The 19,415-nt window shown below is 48.6% G+C and overlaps 1 protein-coding gene across 5 annotated transcripts in view; it reads right to left on the bottom strand.

The window, feature by feature from the left end:
- Positions 1 to 952: 952 nt before the first annotated feature.
- LOC115617068 (discoidin domain-containing receptor 2-like) overlaps positions 953 to 19,415 on the bottom strand; it is a 63,334-nt gene continuing 44,871 nt past the window's right edge. For 4 of the 5 annotated variants that reach the window (XM_030507135.1, XM_030507138.1, XM_030507136.1 and 1 more), the window contains 10 exons: positions 17,433 to 17,679; positions 15,903 to 15,995; positions 15,243 to 15,400; positions 14,807 to 15,002; positions 13,373 to 13,617; positions 10,216 to 10,337; positions 9,654 to 9,851; positions 6,498 to 6,732; positions 4,597 to 4,746; positions 953 to 3,375 (listed from right to left, as the gene is read on the bottom strand). In XM_030507135.1, coding sequence (XP_030362995.1) covers positions 3,235 to 3,375; positions 4,597 to 4,746; positions 6,498 to 6,732; positions 9,654 to 9,851; positions 10,216 to 10,337; positions 13,373 to 13,617; positions 14,807 to 15,002; positions 15,243 to 15,400; positions 15,903 to 15,995; positions 17,433 to 17,679 — 1,785 coding nt within the window. In that variant the 3' untranslated portion in view covers positions 953 to 3,234. Of the gene's footprint in view, positions 3,376 to 3,724; positions 3,763 to 4,596; positions 4,747 to 6,497; positions 6,733 to 9,653; positions 9,852 to 10,215; positions 10,338 to 13,372; positions 13,618 to 14,806; positions 15,003 to 15,242; positions 15,401 to 15,902; positions 15,996 to 17,432; positions 17,680 to 19,415 lie in introns of all 5 variants that reach the window. The other variant, XM_030507140.1, reaches the window with a different exon arrangement.

The following is a 19,415-nucleotide window of genomic DNA, read 5'->3' on the forward strand; positions in this document are numbered from 1 at the left end:
AGAACAGGGGGTCTCCTGCACTGAGCAGCCACCGCAGCCAGTACATCACAGACCACAGTGCCGTGAGCACCAGCATCGTTTCACCAACTGCAGTACCTGCAGCGAGGCTGGTTCACTGCCAAGGTCCCTCTATGGCCTCGAGGAGCTCAGCCATGGGGCTGCCAGAACCATTTTAAGCTACTAACCAGAAACCAGAGAGTTCTCAGTTGTTCAGGTGCCTGTTCCTCCACCCAAAATCTTATCTGAGATAAAATTCCTGCTTTGACTCTTGCACCTTGGTACCTAATGAGGGATCTGGTAGTTTCCAGCCTTTACAGATGTACTGAGTTTGCCCAGCTCCTGAGCAATACCAAGGGACAGCCCTCTCCAGCAGCCTCAGGTCTGCAGTGGATGAATGAGGGGAATGATGGCTCTTCTCAGAGATTCACAGTGAAGGACCGGGAGGTGACAGGCACAAGATGCACCGAGGGGAAGGCCCAGTGGACACAAGGAGGAAACTCTCCTCCATGGGAGCAGCACAGCCCTGGGGCAGGGGTGGCATCTCCATCCTCGGAGATCTTCAAAGCCCAGATGGGCAAGGCCCAGAGCACCCACTGGAGCTTTGTGGTTAGCTCAGCTTTTAGTGGGCAATTTGATAAGAGGCCTACAAAGGTTCCTCCCAGCCCAGATCATCTTCTGATTTTAACAGGAAGAAACTGCTTACTGCAATGCAGCACTATCACAACACCAAACAATGATCCCACACTGGTCCAGGTCCCATCAGCCTGAGGGGGTCCAGGCCAGCATCATCCCAGCACTTCCAGAAAATCCCTTCAAAGCTCACTCCTTCAAATGGCCAGTGGCTGCTCCTTCAAACCTGGGGTCCCAAGATTATCAAAGCGTTACTGAACAATCCAAGAACGTATCTGTGCTCAGTGCAGGCACCTGGGTAAAAGAATAAAGTAGAAATCACTTTTGTCAAGGTTATCGTCAGAATTTATTGATATGAGAGAAACTTTGTATGTCAACATGTCAACGGAGGAACAGCGCGTCCTGATGGAACAAGTACAAAGCCCATCCAGGTGACCTTACAGTGCTCCGGCACCTCTGAACTCCAAAGTACAGGAGATCACACCCACAGCTGGGTGTTGCTTGGGTACACTGTCTGGGATAGGATAGAAACACTCCAGATATACAATCAACGTGTGGTTTGCCAGCACCCACCCAGTGCCCCACGGGTTGCAGCAGCGACCACACTGGCTTTGACTCCCATCAGCCAGCTCCAAACAGACACTGCACATGTAACAGCAACTCCTCATGGCCCCTCCAAAGAGAAGAAATACCTATTTGGGGGTGAGATCCACCTGAGCCCTTGCAGGGAGATGGGGTGACTTGGACCCTCTAGCGCAGAGGACCAGCTCAGATGGAGGTGCTGGGGAACCCCACACCGGGTCTGTGGTGGGACAACCTGGGTCCTACCAAGTGAGCCGCAACTGGGAATCTTCAGGATGGAGTTTGTCCTGCCTGGGGAGCAGCCACAGCCACGCTCCAGCCCGGTACCTGCCAATGCAGCAGCAGGTTATTCCTTTCAACATAACATTTATCCTCATATTCTAAGTGTTTGGACATTCCCCCTCCCAGCAGTGCCCTCCCAGAGAGCTCCTAGCACAGCCATTCACACTGAGCTTGTGGCCAAGATAAAAAACTATCTCATCATCCTTACTGAAAATATATGCTATGCTGGATGCTGTCTGAAAAGCACCAAGTGCTGAGCTTTCATCCTCTCCCAGCTTATGAAATACTTGGTTTGGTCCTAAGTATCTTGGCTAAAGGATTAGAGAGGGAATAGCAGAGTATTCCCCAGGCACTGGGTAAATCCTCAATGGATTTATTGTAGAGCTGAATTCTCTCCCTCCCTCCCTCCAAATAGATTTCAGAGCCCTCTAAAATCCTCCAGAGAATGAGCTGTTTGTCACAGGACAAACAAAAAATAACCCCAAGTTCCATGGTCTCGTGTTGTGCAGGAAGCACCCGAAACAGGACACAAACCCAAACTAAGGGGATGTGTCAGTCCCACCTCCCGAAGCCAGATTTGATCGTGGCATGAAGGAGCCTGGGCCCAAGTGCATCTGCCTGGCCTGAACCCTGCCACAGACCTGAAGAGGAACCACGAACACTCTACATGTATGTTGGGGCGTGTGCACACGTGTGTGCTGAGGGACAACCCGTACTCTGCTCCTCCTCTCACATGAGCTATGACAAGTGACATGGTGGGTTCTGCTCACAGCCATTCGGTTTCGCCAGATCTAAGTTCCCTCTGCACAGGTAACAGCATTGACTTAGAGATCTCATATTAATGGGTACTTATACAGGATTAATTGCACATCAGTCCATTGTGGCTACAAGTTCATTAGGCTAATGAATCTACATAGTGACAGTAGTACAGTATCAGCTACGTTTCAATACAAACTCCCTAGCCTAGCCTTAATCTGTAGGTCAAAAGAAGATCTTCCACCACCATGATCTTCCTACAACCTTTAACATTCATTTTCAAAGTTATTTTTCTAGAAAACAAACAAAATCCAGTGTGGGGAAAACGCACATATAGAACAAAAGCAGTGCTTAACAACCACAGGAAAAAAGAACATCAGCTTGGACTCTGGGATCAGCATCCTCTATACACCCTGGCAGTGTTACTTCCAAAGGGTTGCTAAATGCTCCGTCAGTTCTCAAGTCCATAAAAGCATTTCCTAGCTCTAGACGTTTCTAGTCTCTCACTATACATATTGTCTGTAGCAAGAGCATACAGAAACACTTGCTAATGTGCACAAGACTTCCATTTGATTTAATGGAATAGTTTTAGAAGACTGAAGTCTTTACTTGTAGAAATCTGTTTGTGAGTGGTAGCGCTCTCACCGACCGGCAGCTTCTGTTCCACCCAGGAGAGAGCTCCAAGTCCCTCAAGGTTTTACTCATCTGTTTTGCCCAAAGGTGTGTGGGTATCCAAGAAAACCCCTCTCACAGTATTCCCAGGAAATGATTCAGAAGAGGAGATGATTTTTCAACCAAATGAGATCCTCTGGTCTTGCATGTCAGACCATGGCCAATAGAATGAGCAGCTGCCATGGACGTCTCAACTTAAATACGGTACAGTCAAGGGAGGAGAGCAAGGTGGCCTGACCATCTTCTGTGAGGTACAGGCAGAGAGGCACCAAAGTCACTCTGTTCTCAACAGTTTGTCTCTTTTTCCTGGAGTCAAATGTTTGATTCCATTTGTTCTAGCAGGAAGTGGTGAATCATGTCAAAAGTGGGACGATCTTTTATATCCCTGCTCCAACATTTCAGCATCAGGTCAAACACGGGGTTAGGGCACAGAGGAGTCTGGGAGAGATAGATCTGAAAGGAAGAAAGGTACAGCTGGTTCAGTGGGTTTTCATATGAGAGTTGAACCTTTACTAAATGAACACCAAGAGGACAGTTTCACTATAGGTTCACAAGACACAGCCATCATGCAATGCTTGAAATCCATTAAGCATGAATCTGGCAGCGGAGTCTGGATGGAGCTTTGATGCCATCTCACATGGCACTGCAGACACTTTGCCAACTGGTTTGATAAGGTGGTCTCAAATCAGTCCTTTGTCCTCCAGGAAACACGAATACTTCAGAGGGATTTGTCTTCCAAGTGACAGCAACACACAAACCAAACCCAAATTTACCACAGTAAAATCCAAATACTTCCACTCACCGTAGACAACCCATGAGGCTTTCTAAGCATCGTGACAGCTTGTTAGCAGAGAGAAAAAACACCTTTTAGAGCTTATCTAAAGCACAGCCTGGCAGAACCGGTTTTCCCCCCCCCTCTCATTTCAATACACGTCTTTTAAGCTCTTCACTAAATCATAAGTATTCAGGAGGGAGGGAATAAAACCTCCCATTATTTTATTCCCCTTAATCCTTTAACTTCACTGGTGCTAAAGGTGAATTTTGGGAGAGCAGCAAACTGTGCCAAACCTGCACTCCACTTTTTTGGATGCAGTGATGCTCAGTGCTGAGGGACCATCCTGCATCATCACTGGTATCTATTGAAGGCAGTGGAGCAGACAGTCCTGCCTGGGGTTTGGTCAGAGAGGGCAGAATGATACAGACAAGCCCTTCAAGTAGGGATGGCCAAAGGCTTCTTGGCATATATGGAGATATTCCAAAGAGTATCTAATCCCTGAAAATTAGCAACTCCTCCTTCCCCAACTCAGTAAGTGCTTCCTGGTCTTTCACAGAGAATGCTAGCAGGAGAGAGATCTGACAAAGGAAAGGAGCACAAGGACGGTGTAGGAGAGCCCAGAAAAGGCAAAAGGACAGGGCAGACTGAGATAGAAATGGCTTATAATAAGGAAGAAGTACTGGACAGGGCCAAGAGATTCTTCCAGTGGGACTCCCGGATAGGAAAGCTGGTGCAATAAGCCTAGATAAAGGGGAAGAGAGGTGGGACACACTGAGAAGGTGCGTAATAGAAGCAGAGAGTCCTGCAGATGACATAAGGCCAGCAGCAAGGCCCTGGGAGATCCACCAGGATGTGCCCAGGACAAGTGAAGGAGGGAGAGGCCACGTCTGCTGCCTTACCTGCCTGCCCTGGCTCCGGAAGAACTCTCCTGTGTTCTCGATGACTTGCTCATCTGAGAGGAGGCTGTAAGGTTGCTCCTTACACAGTATGAACATCTCCCAGAGGGTGACCCCAAAGGCCCAGACATCGCTGGCTGTGGTGAACTTGCCCTGTGAATGAAAGAATGTTATTAGCCCGGGTTGCTCACAGAGCACATTCAGCAGAACCCATTCCAGTCTACACCCTCTGCAGCTAGACACAAGGATGTAGAATTCATACCTGGGAAGATGCTCTGAAGAGACAGCAGAGCAGGTGACCTGCTCCCAGCAGAGCACAAAGGGACTGAGGTATGACATGGCTGCTTTGTGGGACAGCAGCAGCATGTGTGTGGGACCCACAGGACAGGTCTGAGAAGGTGCAGTTGTCACTGGCGCAAACCTCTTGAATCAGGAAGCAAGTCTCAGAAAGCCAGAGACAACATTTCCTCCTGAGAAAGTATCTGCAGCAGTAGGAGAATGGACTGTGGCCTCCCTCCACCCAGAACACACCAGGGCAGCCCAGAGAAGCTTTGAACAGGAAGCAAAGTCCTGGGGTGAAAGCAGAGCCAATGCAGACTCCAGGCTCTTAGAGAAAGGCCAAGATAATTTTGATCTCTGCACATGTTAAGAAGTCAGTTACAGCCTCCTTGAGTCCCTGTCTTCTGTCTCCAAAAAGTGTGCCCAAACTCGCCATGTTTGGAACAATGTTTCTGAAGAAGTGAAAAGAAGCTCAAGGTTGCTCAGAAAATAACAGAATGGGGCTGTCTGGGCAGAAAACATCCAAGACCTTGTGCAGGCTTATCTGGCAACCCTAACAGTGTGTCAGCATTTGGAAGATGCTCACACAGGGAACATGAGTGACTTATGGTTTAGATGCAGCTATAACCAGAAAAATAGGGTGAATTTAGAAAAGCTTAAGCCTATCAGCCTTTATAGAACAGGTAATTGCAGTTGTGCTGGGTACTCAGAGTGTGTGGTAAGAAAATAGAACCAGGTGATCTCACCAACTAGTTTGAGAAAGAAATATTGGGCTGAACATTAAGGACCTGCCTCCACACAGGATGTGTTTGGGCTGTTGAATGCTCTCCTGAGAGGGAGACAGCAGGACCCTTAAACAGGAAACAAAACCCCAACCTCAAAACCTGACTTGGCACTTGAAACTCATGAAGTTTTGTGCATGCCCCTTTCAACTTCCCAGCTGGGGAAATAAGCACAGAAAGGCAACTTCCTTACACTTCCAGCAGGAATGCTGAATGCCAGGCACAGAACAGAAATTAGGCCCCAGATGAGGGCTGATGCCATTCAGAGGGACCTGGACAGGCTCAAGAAATGGGCCTGTGTGAACCTCAACAAGGCTGAAATTCAAAGTCCTACAGCTGGCTCAGGGCAACCACTAGTATCAATCCAGGCTGAGGGATGAAGGGACTGAGAGCAGCCCTGCCAAGAGTGACCAGGGGCTGCTGGTGGATGAAAAGCTGGACATGACCCAGCAGTGTGGGCTTACAAATGGTGAAACAGTGGCACAGGCTGCCCAGAGAGATGGCAGATGCCCCATCCCTGGCAATATTCAAGGCCAGGTTGGACGGGGCTCTGAGCAACCTGATCTAGTTGAAGATGTCCCTGCTCATTGCAGGGATTTGGAGTAGGTGAGCTTTGAAGGTCTCTTCCAACCCAAACTACTCTGTAATCTGTGCTCTATTTGCAAGGGCACACTCCTTTCCCAGGATATGAATTATGTCCAAAGCAACTCAATGGATTTCTCACATGAGGCCATCTGTAGCACACATTCTGATGCTATAAGGATCTTTAGACATACATGTGTTGCTGTTTCAGGGGCACAGTGAAAATCAGAGGAAGGGAGAATGGTTTTGTGCAGTCCCTACCAGGAGGATGCTTTCCCAGGCCATCCAACGGATGGGCAGTACAGCTCTTCCCTGGATACGGTAGTAATCCCCACTGTAGAGATTCCTGCTCATGCCAAAGTCTGCGATCTTGATGGTGTAGTTGTTCCCCACCAGGCAGTTGCGAGTTGCCAGGTCTCTGTGCACAAAATTCAGAGATGCCAAATACTTCATTCCAGAGGCAATCTGGGTGGCCATGTACAGCAGGTTGGAGTAGCTGCAGTAAAAGAAAACAAAGAACAAATCAGCAGAGTTCCTCACACTCGACAGTTTCTTGCGTTTGCTGGGTTACAGTGACCTGTTGGTTTAGTTTTTGCTGTGTCAGTGAAACTCAAGTGCCTAGTTTCAGGCACTAAATCCCTCGCCTGCCAGGCTAAGCCAAGCTCTTGAGCTGCCTAAGCAAGAACAGACAAGCTGTCCCTGAAATTCAGGGCCCTTGGAATTTGACATCCTTTAGAGTTTTCAATATCAAGTGTTAAAATCAAGATTTTCAAAGAGTTTATGCAAAGCCAAGTTTCTGCAGAGAGACATGGAAAATTAAGCTGTAAAATCTCAGAATCTCCTATCTTAGAAACTGCTCAGCCTGGTATTTCACACACTGCCACTGTGGCATGCTTACATTAATATACCACAACATTAAAGAGACCTTATTTCTCAGTATGTTTAATATTACTGAAAATATAAACAGATGCATTTTCCATCTAATATAATTTTAATTCCCTCATTACCAAAATAAAGATAATACCAATAAAGTTGCACGAGACACAGATAGGGTTTGGACCATCTGCCTTTCAGCATTCCTCACACACTGTTATTTTGTGATGTTTCCCACTGTGGGTTGCCCAAATGCTCCACAGAACTAAGCATTTCTCACAACAAATCTGATAGAGTGTTCACAGTTGGTATTTCTCTTATAAAAGTCAGAAAAAGAAAGTCTTTGTCTCCTTCTCTTCATGCTCTGGTGGCAGTGAGAGAAGCAGTAACGTTATTACGTATGAGTTACAATGATGTAACGCATCTAATGATAATAGATCCAATGTATCTATGCTAATCAACAGCTAAGCTATCACTACAGCCTCTAATGATAACTGATCCAGTCAATCTATCCTCATCAATAGCTAAGTTTTCACTACAGTGATTCAGAGGCAGCCCCTCACCCTGGCAGAGCACTGGCAGGAGGCTCTGGGCACCGCTCCCCTGCCAGCACAGTGACCAGCACACTCAGCTAGGTGACACTGGGCCCAGCCCCACAGTCAGCTCCACGCTCCTCCTGAGCTGGGTGGACCTGTTGTGCCCAAGAGAAGGAACTCTGCCACCCACTTGTACCTCGTTAACCTGGCTGCTGGCTTTCCACAGCGGAGCGGGCACAGCCTCCAAGATCCTATGTTCTCCCTTCCCCTGCTCTGCTGCAGTTGTCTCCTGCCTGGGGCTGTTGCTCTGCCCTTTGAAGCAGCTCAGTCTCTGCAGTCCCACCTGCACCCTGGCAGGCTCCCACCAGCAGCTGCCTTTTGGCTCCCTGCCCCTGTGCTCAGCGAGCTCTGCAGGGCTCGATGTGTGCAGTGCTGCATACAGAGGGGCAAGACAGGAGATGTTTCTTGGCAGAGTCATCCTCATGACTTGTTAGACAGCCAGAGAGACAGTAGGGAGATGCATTTCAAATACCAAACAGCCATAAGGACTTAGAAATGTGTCACCTCTCTGCAGGAAAGTGTTCAAGTATGAAGTATTCAAGGCCAGGTTGGACACAGGGGCTTGGAGCAACCTGCTCTAGTGGAAGGTGCCCCTGCCTGTGGCAGGGGGTTGGAACTGGGTGATCTTTAAGGTACCTTCCAACACAAACCAGTCTGGGATTCTATGAAAGGGCTGTTTACCACATTCAGTATACCAAATATTGGGCCTGAGACATACATGGGATGGTTGGACCTTGCCACATCAAATACCCGCTGGCATCAGCAGAGACAAGCTGCCCTCTACGGCAGGAGGATTCATTTCACCTTCAGTAAACGGCTATACAGATATCTGAGCTGGTCATACCGGCTTCCTTTAATGTGAAACTCTACCTGTCTGGAAGGAACAACAGGAGAGGCTGAAGAATCTGCTGGATTGAAATTAAAACTAGAACCGCCAGATGGAAACCAAGGAAGAATAATGCGAGTGACAGTGCTGAAGTCAGATGAGAGGTGAGGAGCAGATACAGAAGAAAAGCCTGAGACTTTGGTCAGGAAAAAAAGCCACAAGTCTAAAGGTGAAAGCTGTTTCAGATGTGCAGAAAGGACAGGAGACTGGAGAGACCTGGAGTACGTTTGTACTCAGATGCAAATCCTTTCCCAAACCACAGTTCCTGGTGTGTCATCACTGCAGGATGCCAGTTTAACACTCCACAACAGGACTGACCACTGCCAGCTACTGGCAGAAACACCAGTGTTGTCTTGACCTGGTAAGACCCAGCCACTTCCTGGTCCAGTCCAACAGGACTGGCTCTGCCTGGCTGCCTAGTCCTTCAACTGTAATTAATCTTTGGGGAGGTCCATGCCAAAGGCTAAGCAATGCACCAGCTTCTGATTAGGGAAGGTTTCTTTATCAAGGAGAATACATAAGTCCTCCACACAACTCTCCTCTGAGGAAAGGATTTCTGCAATAGTAGAGTTGCTTTTATGTTAGATTTACTCCTTCCATAGAGGAAGAAGATAAGTGTCACCACTGACAGAAAACGGCTTGCCAAATATTCTCCTCCTGCTGGCTGATGAAATCTTTCCTTAGTGAAACTCTACACTCAACTCCCCTCATGTAATATTTTTGAGACATCCAGAGACCATATGAACCTTCTTAAAAGCCCAAGAGACATTCCTGATTTTCTTGCTGTAATGCTAGCCCACCAACATAAACATATGGTCACATCAGCAAACAATACACCTAAGATGGTCACTGTGACCAGAACAGCCCAGTCAGGGACACCTCATGGAACACAGATCTCCAGAGACCTCAAGAACAATGTCCCAAGCAAAACAGGACTTGTGTGTACAGTGTGTGCTGTGGCAATGGCTGCGCTGGAGGCAAGTCATTGCCTGGAAGGCACAGCAAATGAAACGGGTAGCTCTGTATTGCTGATTTGTCCCCCAGATGGGCAGTTCCTCTTACCTGACACAGGGAATGTTGTTTGAAATGGCAAATTTGCTGTAGATCTCCCTCTGCGACAGGAACTGATTGAGGTCTCCATTTTCCATGTACTCTGTTATCATGCACAGGGGGTCATCACGCACACACACCCCCAGGAGCTGGATGATATTTGGGTTCTTCAGCCGTGACATGATCTTGATCTCCTTCAGGAAATCATTTCTTGTAAAACAGAACACACAGGTTTGAATCCTAAACTATTCCTTTGTCTCCGGAGAGCAGAAGTGGCGTGTAAGAACATCTCAGACACTTACACTTCTGCCCACAGTAAGTTAGAAAGGTGGTTCTGTGCTTGTGTTCAACACTGACCCCTTCCACAGCAAACGGGATTTATACAGCGTTTCAGTTTGACATCACATCTATTCCTATCCCCCACTCCCTGCTTTTGTCCTGTTCCTTACATGAACACACATCAGAGACACATGACACTCTCATACAGGTGTCACCAGAGTTAACCTATGTGACACTAGTGCTTGGGGAGTATTTGCTTTCCTTCCCAGATGGCTGGCACTGTGGATGTGCTCACCTGGCTGTTTTGTTGACATCTGATCTCAGCATTTTCACTGCCACAAGAACAGGCTGGTGAGTGAATTCTGTAGAGGAGACTCCCAGGAATTCCAGCAGGCCATCAGCTTCACAAAGGTGCACCTAAGGGGCAGAGGCAGCTATGAGAGTGTGCACAGGCAGAAAGGCAGAGGAAAACAAGCACAGAATCACAAAATCAACCACGTTAGAAAAGACCTTTAAGCTCATAAAGTCCAACCATTCCCCAGCACTGCCAAGGCCACCACTAACCCATGGCACTGAGGGCCTCGGCTACACGGGGTGTGAACACTTGCAGGGACGGTGACTCCAGCACTGCCCTGGGCAGCCTGTTCCAATGCCTGAGCACCCTCTGGGGAAGGAGTTGTTCCTCAGCTCCATCTAAACCTGCCCTGGTGCAGCTTGAGGCCGTTTCCTCTTGTCCCATCCCTTGTTCCTTGGGAGCAGAGACCAGCCCCCTCCTGGCTCCATCCTCCTGTCAGGCAGTTGCAGAGAGCGATAAGGTCCCCACTGAGCCTTCTTTTCTCCAGACTAAACCCCCCAGGTCCCTCAGCCGTTCCTCATCACACTTGTGCTCCAGGCCCTGCACCAGCTCTGGTGCCCTTCTCTGGCCCTGCTCCAGCACCTCAATGTCTCTCTTGTACTGAGGGGCCCAGAACTGAACACAGGATTCGAGGTGCAGCCTCATCAGTGCCAATGTCACACTGAGGTCACCAGTTTGGTCACCACTGGCAGAATGACCAAGTGAATGACCTAATGAAGGTGACACTGTTCTGATCAGAAATAGCCCATAGGTTGGCCCTAGATCTTGGACAAAATGTGTACATCCACTCTACAGCCCATGACACAGGAACACACATGGATTGCAGCCTGACATGTCCCCAACACTCTGAACTGACTGCATGTGTGCAGACTATTGCAGTAGAGTACTGGGGCGCTCCAGTTCACCCAGGAAGTACTGGAGATGCTCAGGAAGGCCTGGAGGTGTCTGCTTTACTCTGCATGTGTATCCAAACAGCACGGCTGCAGCACGTTTGGCATGTACAGCACATCACACCAGCCATGCAAGTCCAGAACTGTCCTGAGGCTTGGCTTGAGTCACTGCTTTAACTTAACTGAGGAGCATCCAGGAAGCACAGACAGTACAGCTATCCTAAGTCCTCCGATTCCAGAAGGAAAAAGAAAAAGGAAAAAAGTGTGAGCATGTGTATGTGATGTGAACACCTCACCTGGGAATATACCCAGAGATGAATACTCTGAGTACACAGAATTCCAAGTTTCATAGGATCACAGAATGGTTTGTGTTGGAAGGGATGCTATATATCGCTTAGTTCCAACCCCCTTGCCATCTTCAGATAAATAAATGAAGACATGAAATTACTGCCAGGGCTGTATTACAAGGGCTGACAAGACACTGGTTAAGAAGTTATCATAATGCATATTCAAATGGAGAACTGGGCAACAGATGCTGGAGGAGAGGAGCAGACCAGATGTGTCAGTGTAAGACTTGCAGCAGTGAGGGGAATATAATGGGAGCTTAATGAATTTGATAGGAAGAAAGCAGCAAGAGCTTGTGACAAGCATGGTGAGCAGAGGGAGACAGCACACAAAAATGGGACAAACCAACAGAACAGAAACAAAAGTACAAAGGTGCTGCTGCAGTTACATGGAGAATGAAACCTGCTGTGATAAGAGTACAGTCACAAGAGCAGGAATAGGAAACAGTCACAGCACAAAGCACAGGTATGACAAGTGCTTGGGGATGATGTGTCCCCAAGCCAGGGAGTGAATGGTCAGGAGCAAGGAAGTAAAAAGACTGAAGGGGAAAGAAGCCCTGATGAAGAGGTGGATAAAGCAGTGAGCCATGGCTCTAGAAGCAAGACCACACACTAAGCCAGGAGTGGAGCAGATCATATGGTGATGGCCAGTTTGGTAAAGACTAAGGTGGTGAGGAGGAGAGATAGGAGAATGTGATGCAGCACATTTGCCAAAGTGAGGGAAAGAGCCTGTGGTGTGAGGGAAAGAACAGCCTCTGAATCCTGACAGTTACTAAAAGGACAGGAATGAGAGGGAAAGAGAAACCAGTAGCAAAACAATGAGTTAAAAATTGAGGGGAAAAACAATGATTTAAATGAGAAAAGCCTCTGCTTCACTTCTGGAGCACGGCCCAAGGCAGGGCAAGATCCAGACACAGCAGAAGGGGCTACACTGACAGCCAGGGCAAGAGGCTGAGGATGTCAGCACCTTCTCAACACATGGAGTGATCCAGAAAGAAGTGAGGGGACAGGGAAGGGGCTGCGGTAGGGAAGGTGTGCTATCAGAAGGGAGGAACTATAAAGATGAGCACATCACAGAGGAAGAAGCAGACAGTAAAGGGCTGTGCTTTGCCAAAATGTAGTAGACAGGTAGAATTTAAGGCTGCAAATGAGTAGAAGCTGGGAAGGAAAAAAGACAGTGGAAAAGAGGGAGCAGGAGAGGGGAAGACCTGCTCAGTATGAAACTAGGGCTAGAGAGGAAGCAGGGAGAAAAGAAAAGGCAAGGTGAAAGCATTCAAAGCTTGAAAGGAGCTCAAGGAGTAAAGTGAAAGCTTGGCAGATGACAGAGGCATGTATCATGCTGCCTGAGGCTTCTGACACAAACTGGGGCTTGAACGCAGCAATGCTACAGGATATGTGAGGGCATCACACGCTTGGGAAATGTCTTGGGTCAGCGTGCAGAGCCCCACCAGAACTTCCATCTGTTAATGGGAAAGCTGTTTCTACAGCTCCTGACTGGAGTCACTGCTAGAGCTTTCAAACTGGCATGCCTGAAGGTGGGTGACAGTGATCACATACTTGATATGTCCATGGAAAACCATGAAACAGTTCAAATTCCCATCCCAGGCCTTTTCTGTAAGGTCATAAATAGGGATAAAGACAGCAAAGTTCATCAGTTGAGAAAGACTCATGTGGTACCAAGCAGCAGCCTCCCAGGTGCAGAATGGGGCTCACTGAAGCCTATCCTGAGGAACATCAGCTTTCCCCAACGGCAAAGATATATTGACCAAAATACTCGTATGCAGCACGGCGCCCAGATATGAAGCAGTGCAGAGACTCCACTCTACCAGGAATCTCCTTTCTGGACCAGTGGGAGTGCTGTACCTCTCCAAACTGCCCTTCTCCCAGCTTCTCCTTGAGCCGTAGCTGCTGCCGTGGGAATTCACCCACGGAGATGTCCTTCTTGGTAAGAGAGTCCACGGTGAGGGCAGGCACCGCGTACATGTTGTTGCCAGTTACACCCTGCAGATGGACAATATCCGTCTCGGCGTAGTGAGGAACGTTGTTCTGAAAGCCCTGGTGAGGAGTGGACTTGGTCAGGTCAGGCTCAGCATAGTCCCCGCTGCACACTAAGGGCAAACCAAAGAGAGCTGGAGTCAGACACACTCAATCCCTTAAAACCAAGCCTGGTCTGGCTTCTGCTCCTCTTGATGCTGCAGAGCTCTGGGAATCCAGCCCAGCTGCGTGCCTACTGCTTTGTACCAGGGTACACCCAGATGGAAGACTGCTTGAACTAGGGCTTAAACCAGAACAAGCTGCACTTCTGCAGACACCACAAATACCTGTGAATGCCAGTGAACTCGTGTTAACAGCTGCCTGCTCTGTCCAGTCATGGGAGCTAAAGTTCTTGCCCAGGCATGGAGGCATGAGTCTGAAGTGAATTCCTGCTTCTGATTCATCCTAAGTATGATATCTGTTCCCTTTATCTGTTGTCTGCAATGTCAAACTTACTCTGGATTCCCCTCTGCAATAAGAATTGACTGAGGTTTCCATTTTCCATGTACTCTTAGCATGCTACGCTACCTCTTAAAGCTTATTCATATAAGTATCATGGGATAACTTTACAATTAACTCCCTGTATGGCCAGTATCACACAGACATTTGTTCTGATTCAAATTCACACCCTGACTCAATCCAATCAGTCTCCCTGTGTACTACAATGCTGGATCTTAGCAACTTGTCAGTGCTTGAAGAATGCAGCACTGCCCTTCCATTCACTCATAAGCACTGCCATCAGAGTATAAAACCCTGCTGGAAACATTCCCCGTGCATCTAAAAGCTCCCCAGGGGCTGCAAGCCAGGGCACCTCTGACAACTCTGCTGCATTTCCCTCTGCTTTTCCCAGGGGAATGTCAGAGAGCCCTTGCTGCAAGGAAGAGGTGCTAAAGACCTCCCCCAGCCAGTCTGGACAGCCCCAGAGTGCTGCAGGCAGTGACTCCACTGCCAGGGGGCTGATGAGACAAACAATGTGCCATTGCCAAAACCAGGCCCTAAAAGATGAGCTGGCTAATGTATTCACACAGTCTTCAAAGAGAACAAGAAGCCACCACCCTCTAGTGGGGCTGGTGCTCCATCTGCCAAAGGTACATGCTAAGAAGCTGCAGAGCTCCAGAATATGGTCTTCAGTCCCTGGGTTAGTATTCTATTGCACAGGAGTCAGAGAAGATTACTCAGACACAAGAAGTGGCATATTTTAGAGTCTGAGAGAAATAATAAAAGAAGAAACATGTAACTTCTGGAGACTGATGATTACATTACCTGAATCCTCTGCACTTTGTGAGAGCTCTGGAAGCTTTTGGAGCAGCGTAGCTGGCTGGTGATATTCCAAATCCAGTGGGAAAGCACGTTCATAGGTGGGATTTGACTGGTGGATCTGGGTCTGGTTGTTGGCAATGGTGTAGCTGTAGAAGGAGAGGCGAACTGTGGCATCCTCCTCCAGGATTCGACGTGGGGCCTGCAAAAGAGAGAGGAAAAAAGCTGAAGTGATGCTCAGTTGTTAAGTAATATGTTGGCTGCAACCACAGCAGCTTCCAGTAACATCTTGGATAGGGCTGGCATCCTCTGTGCTGTGAGAACAGAGTTTTAGCTGCTCTATGGAGCTGGGGAAATCCCGTACTTTCCACGTAATTCTGAGCTCATCAGGGTTAATGCTTAGCACTGAACTTGTGTCTGCAAAACAGCCCCATTGTATTACCTTTTCCAATCTTTTTTGAACATATTGTTTCCAAAGAATAATGATTATAATCATTAGGAGCAGAAGAATAATAGCCACAAGGCAGCCCACAAGGATGGAGGTGCTGGAGTCGTCTGCTTTCTCTCCTATCCAGGTGCTGGTCACAGAAGATGTGGTTTCTGCAATCATAGAGATATGAAGAAGAATCTGGAGTTAACAAAACACAGTCTGTGCTGGCTAACTTGCTACATGTCCCCTCCTACACACTGGTACAGGAAGGATCTTAGGCAGCTCCCTGAGCATTAACATCAGCTGTGTTCACATTTTGCTCTTATCAGAAACTCTCATTTTGGAGGCTCACAGCTAGGGATTGTGCAGAGGACTTCTGCAGTCAAAGACTGTTCTTTGGAACAGATTTCTGCAATGGATCCATATTAGAGCAGACAGTTGTCAGAGTTTCACTGGTAGCACATGTGCCTTCAGCCCGCTTGCTCTAAGGCAGCCTCAGCCAGCTGAGAGAAGAAGAAATAGCTCAGAGGGCTGTAAGATGCAGTCCCATGCACAAGGGCAATAACCATACCCAGAGCTCCAAAAACAGAGGGAGACACCCCATTAACTAGGCTGTTACTGTGAAATACCCCAACATGAGCCCTTGCCACGGCAAATGACAGAAGTCCTTACCCCAGGTCCCCTCAGTAACGTTGTACTCTGTTTCCAGCAGATCTGTTGTGCTTGTGGCGACTGTAACGAAGTTTGGATTCACACTCTCCATGTCTGTGGAAGGGAAGGAAGGTGTCAGTCCAACCACCAGCCTCCCTGCTCCTGCCAGTGGTCAGTGCAATCCCAACCATCCCTGCCTTCCCCAGCAGGACAGGGCTGAGACCCACACAGCAGATACCTGCTCCCTCAGCACTTCCCACACACCTGCAGCACTGAGTTTCTGTTCTGACCACCGCAAACCACCAGCGCCTGCAGGATGCTCCCCTGAGCTTCGCCAGACACAGGGACTGGAGCAAGAGCTTTCCTTCCCATTTTAGCTTGAGTGAGTTCAGAGGAGGCCACAAAAATGATCAGAGTTAGAGCACCTCTCTTATGGAGCCAGGCTGAGAGAGCTGGGCTGGGGCAGCCTGGACAAGAGAAGGCGCCTTAAGGGGAGACCTTAGAGCAGCTCCAGAGCCTAAAGGGGCTCCAGGAAACCTGGAGAGGGGCTTTGGACAAGGGCCTGTAGGGACAGGCCAAGGGGAATGGCTTTAACCTGCCAGAGGGGAGATTGAGATGAGCTCTGAGGCAGAAGCTCTTCCCTGTGAGGGTGCTGAGGCGCTGGCACAGGGTGCCCAGAGAAGCTGTGGCTGCCCCATCCCTGGCAGTGTTCAAGGCCAGGTTGGACACAGGGGCTTGGAGCAACCTGCTCTAGTGGAAGGTGTCCCTGCCTGTGCAGGGGTTGGAACTGGATGAGCTTTAAGATCCCTTCCAACCCAAACCAGGCTGGGATTCTGTAAGAATCACCAACCCAGGCTAGACCAAGCATCTGACTAGTCCCACATGTGACAGAGGATAGTGAGGGGTTTTATCAGCAAGATAAGCAACAAGCTGCTATCAGAGCCTTCCTTCCGCAGCAATGTCCTCTCACTATAGCTGATTAGGGACCCTCAAGTAGGAAGCTACAGACAGATCATTTCACTGTCAGTGCTGGCAGCTTCCTCTAAGACTCTCGTCCATTCCCTACTAGAGCCTTTTAAAGCAAAGCACCTCACAGCACTGACTCCCACATCCTAGTTAAGACTTGAGAAAAAAAAGTGTCAGCCTCTTATTTTGCATAATCTGCTAACTTGGTCATAATGTGTAGGTAGATAGATATAGATATAGATGTAAATTATTCATAACAAAATACTTGCTAAAGAGAAGTACAAATCAACCCCACAACCTGTGGGCAACTGCCTTAAGAAGAAATGCTGTATAGTCCAGTTTTTGGTTGCCTTGGTTGTGCTTCTGCACATGTGCACAGAATCAGCCTGAAAAGCATCCACTATAGAGTGGACCTTTAGGCCCCTGCACTGCCCTTCCAACACCTTCAGTGCTTCTACTACCTCCTTCTTCCCACCACATAACCCCACAGTGCCTACGCTCACATTAACCCCACACATCCTGCACCTCCACACCATCTCCCTTGCTCTCTGTGCTTCCAGATGTGCGTGACGGAGGGATACTCACCTGACTGGAAGGAAATCTCGCTCATCATCATCCAGGTGTCGGCAAAGTGGAAGCGGCAGAGGATGGCTTTACCCACGCGCTGGCTGAGGGGCACAGTCACAAACCTGGCACTGGGGTTTTTGTCATCCAAGACAGTTGCCACCCCGACAGGCTCAGGCTCCCAGTCTGCGATCAGGCGTGGTTTGAACAGACACTCCACCTTCTGGAAGATCTTCACCCCCTTGGAAAACATGTTGTTACAATGCACCTAGGAAGGAGAAAACTGATCAGATGGGAGGAGGATTCACTGGAACCCAAAACTGAGCTTCAGGGATTTTTCCATTCATGAAGATTATCTAGTTCTAATAGCTCCCTGTATGAATACTCCCAACCCACGATGAGGGACTTGTTCAGTATAGCTCCAGCCACTTGCAGTGTGCAATGAGAACATAGGTGCAAAATGTTACTCTGAAATAGCTCTGAACTTTACATGCAGAAGCTACAATAAGAGTCAAATTTTGGCAGCCTCTTCAAAAGGCACATATTAAAAAAATAAGGAAAGAACAAAAATCAAGCCCTGTGCTAACCTAAAGCCTCACAGAGCAATTCTTCTTAAATATATATCCTAAACGGGGAAAGAAAAGCTACATCTCCAGCCTCTTCAAGAAAGCCTTCAGCATCTGCAGTCTAAGCTAATTAAAGAGAGGTACAAGCACAACAAGGTATTCCTGTGCCATAGGGCAGCTCTAGTGCTGCGGTTGCACCTCAAACACAACTGAGGGTCTACGTTTTAAGATAAGCATCACACAAGCCTGCATCCATTTGCCTCTCCTGGTGGCTCATCATCAGGTTGTCCCTACTGCAATAGCACCACTGGAATTTAAGCTGCCATCACTATGCTGCCAAGCTAACATCTGTCTAAAAGCAAGGCACACAACTCTCACCTCCAAGCTACAGCTCCACACAGTTCACTTTCATACCAAGCAGTTCACAGACTGCCTTCAGGCTGACCTCACACCTCCATACCTGGGAGGTTTGTTTTACCCTCCCAGGAGCCAGTAGTAACTTTCTCCCTTCCTGCTCTTGGACTGCCCCTAAACCAAGAGGCTCCAGCATAAAAGTGACATCTCCATCTTCCTGGGTTGTGGCATTGCAGACGCATCAACACCACCAAACTTCTGGCACTTTCCCAGGTGTCCAACACTTCCAAGGAAGCAGGTTGGGCAAAGAGGGACAAGGCTTGTAAGGATCCTTTATGCTGTTTCACTGTCTCTATACAATGCAAATCTGGCCCTTTTCAAACCAAGGCAGAATCACAAAGTAGTCTGGGTTGGAAGGGACATTAAAGCTCCTCCAGTTCCAAGCCCCTGCCACGGGCAGGGACACCTTCCACTAGAGCAGGTTGCTCCAAGCCCCTGTGTCCAACCTGGCCTTGAACACTGCCAGGGATGGGGCAGCCACAGCTTCTCTGGGCACCCTGTGCCAGCGCCTCAGCACCCTCACAGGGAAGAGCTTCTGCCTAAGAGCTCATCTCCATCTCCCCTCTGGCAGGTTAAAGCCATTCCCCTTGGCCTGTCCCTCCAGGCCCTTGTCCAAAGCCCCTCTCCAGGTTTCCTGGAGCCCCTTTAGGCACTGGAGCTGCTCTAAGGTCTCCCCTTCAGGAGCCTTCTCTTCTCCAGGCTGCCCCAGCCCAGCTCTCTCAGTTCTGCCATGCAGTCCCGATTTTCTGACTCCAGTTTTTTGGCAGTGGGTCCAGTGACCAGGAAAGGAAGGAACAGTGTGATCCTTAGTCTTCAGTCCTCCTCAGTCTACTGCATTTCATAGCCATGGTGGCCCGATCCTCCCCAGCAACTCTAGGAATTATTTCCTAATGACTGTGGGGTATTAGCAACAGTGACAACAACAGCTTCCAAACTCGGTGCAGCTTTGAACCCCATTAATTGCTTGGCCTCTGCGAGGTCCTGCAGTGAATAGCAGTGAACAGTAATGAGGACAGCAGGCCTG

This window comes from Strigops habroptila, chromosome 15, assembly GCF_004027225.2.
Source record: "Strigops habroptila isolate Jane chromosome 15, bStrHab1.2.pri, whole genome shotgun sequence".
NCBI lineage: Eukaryota > Metazoa > Chordata > Aves > Psittaciformes > Psittacidae > Strigops > Strigops habroptila.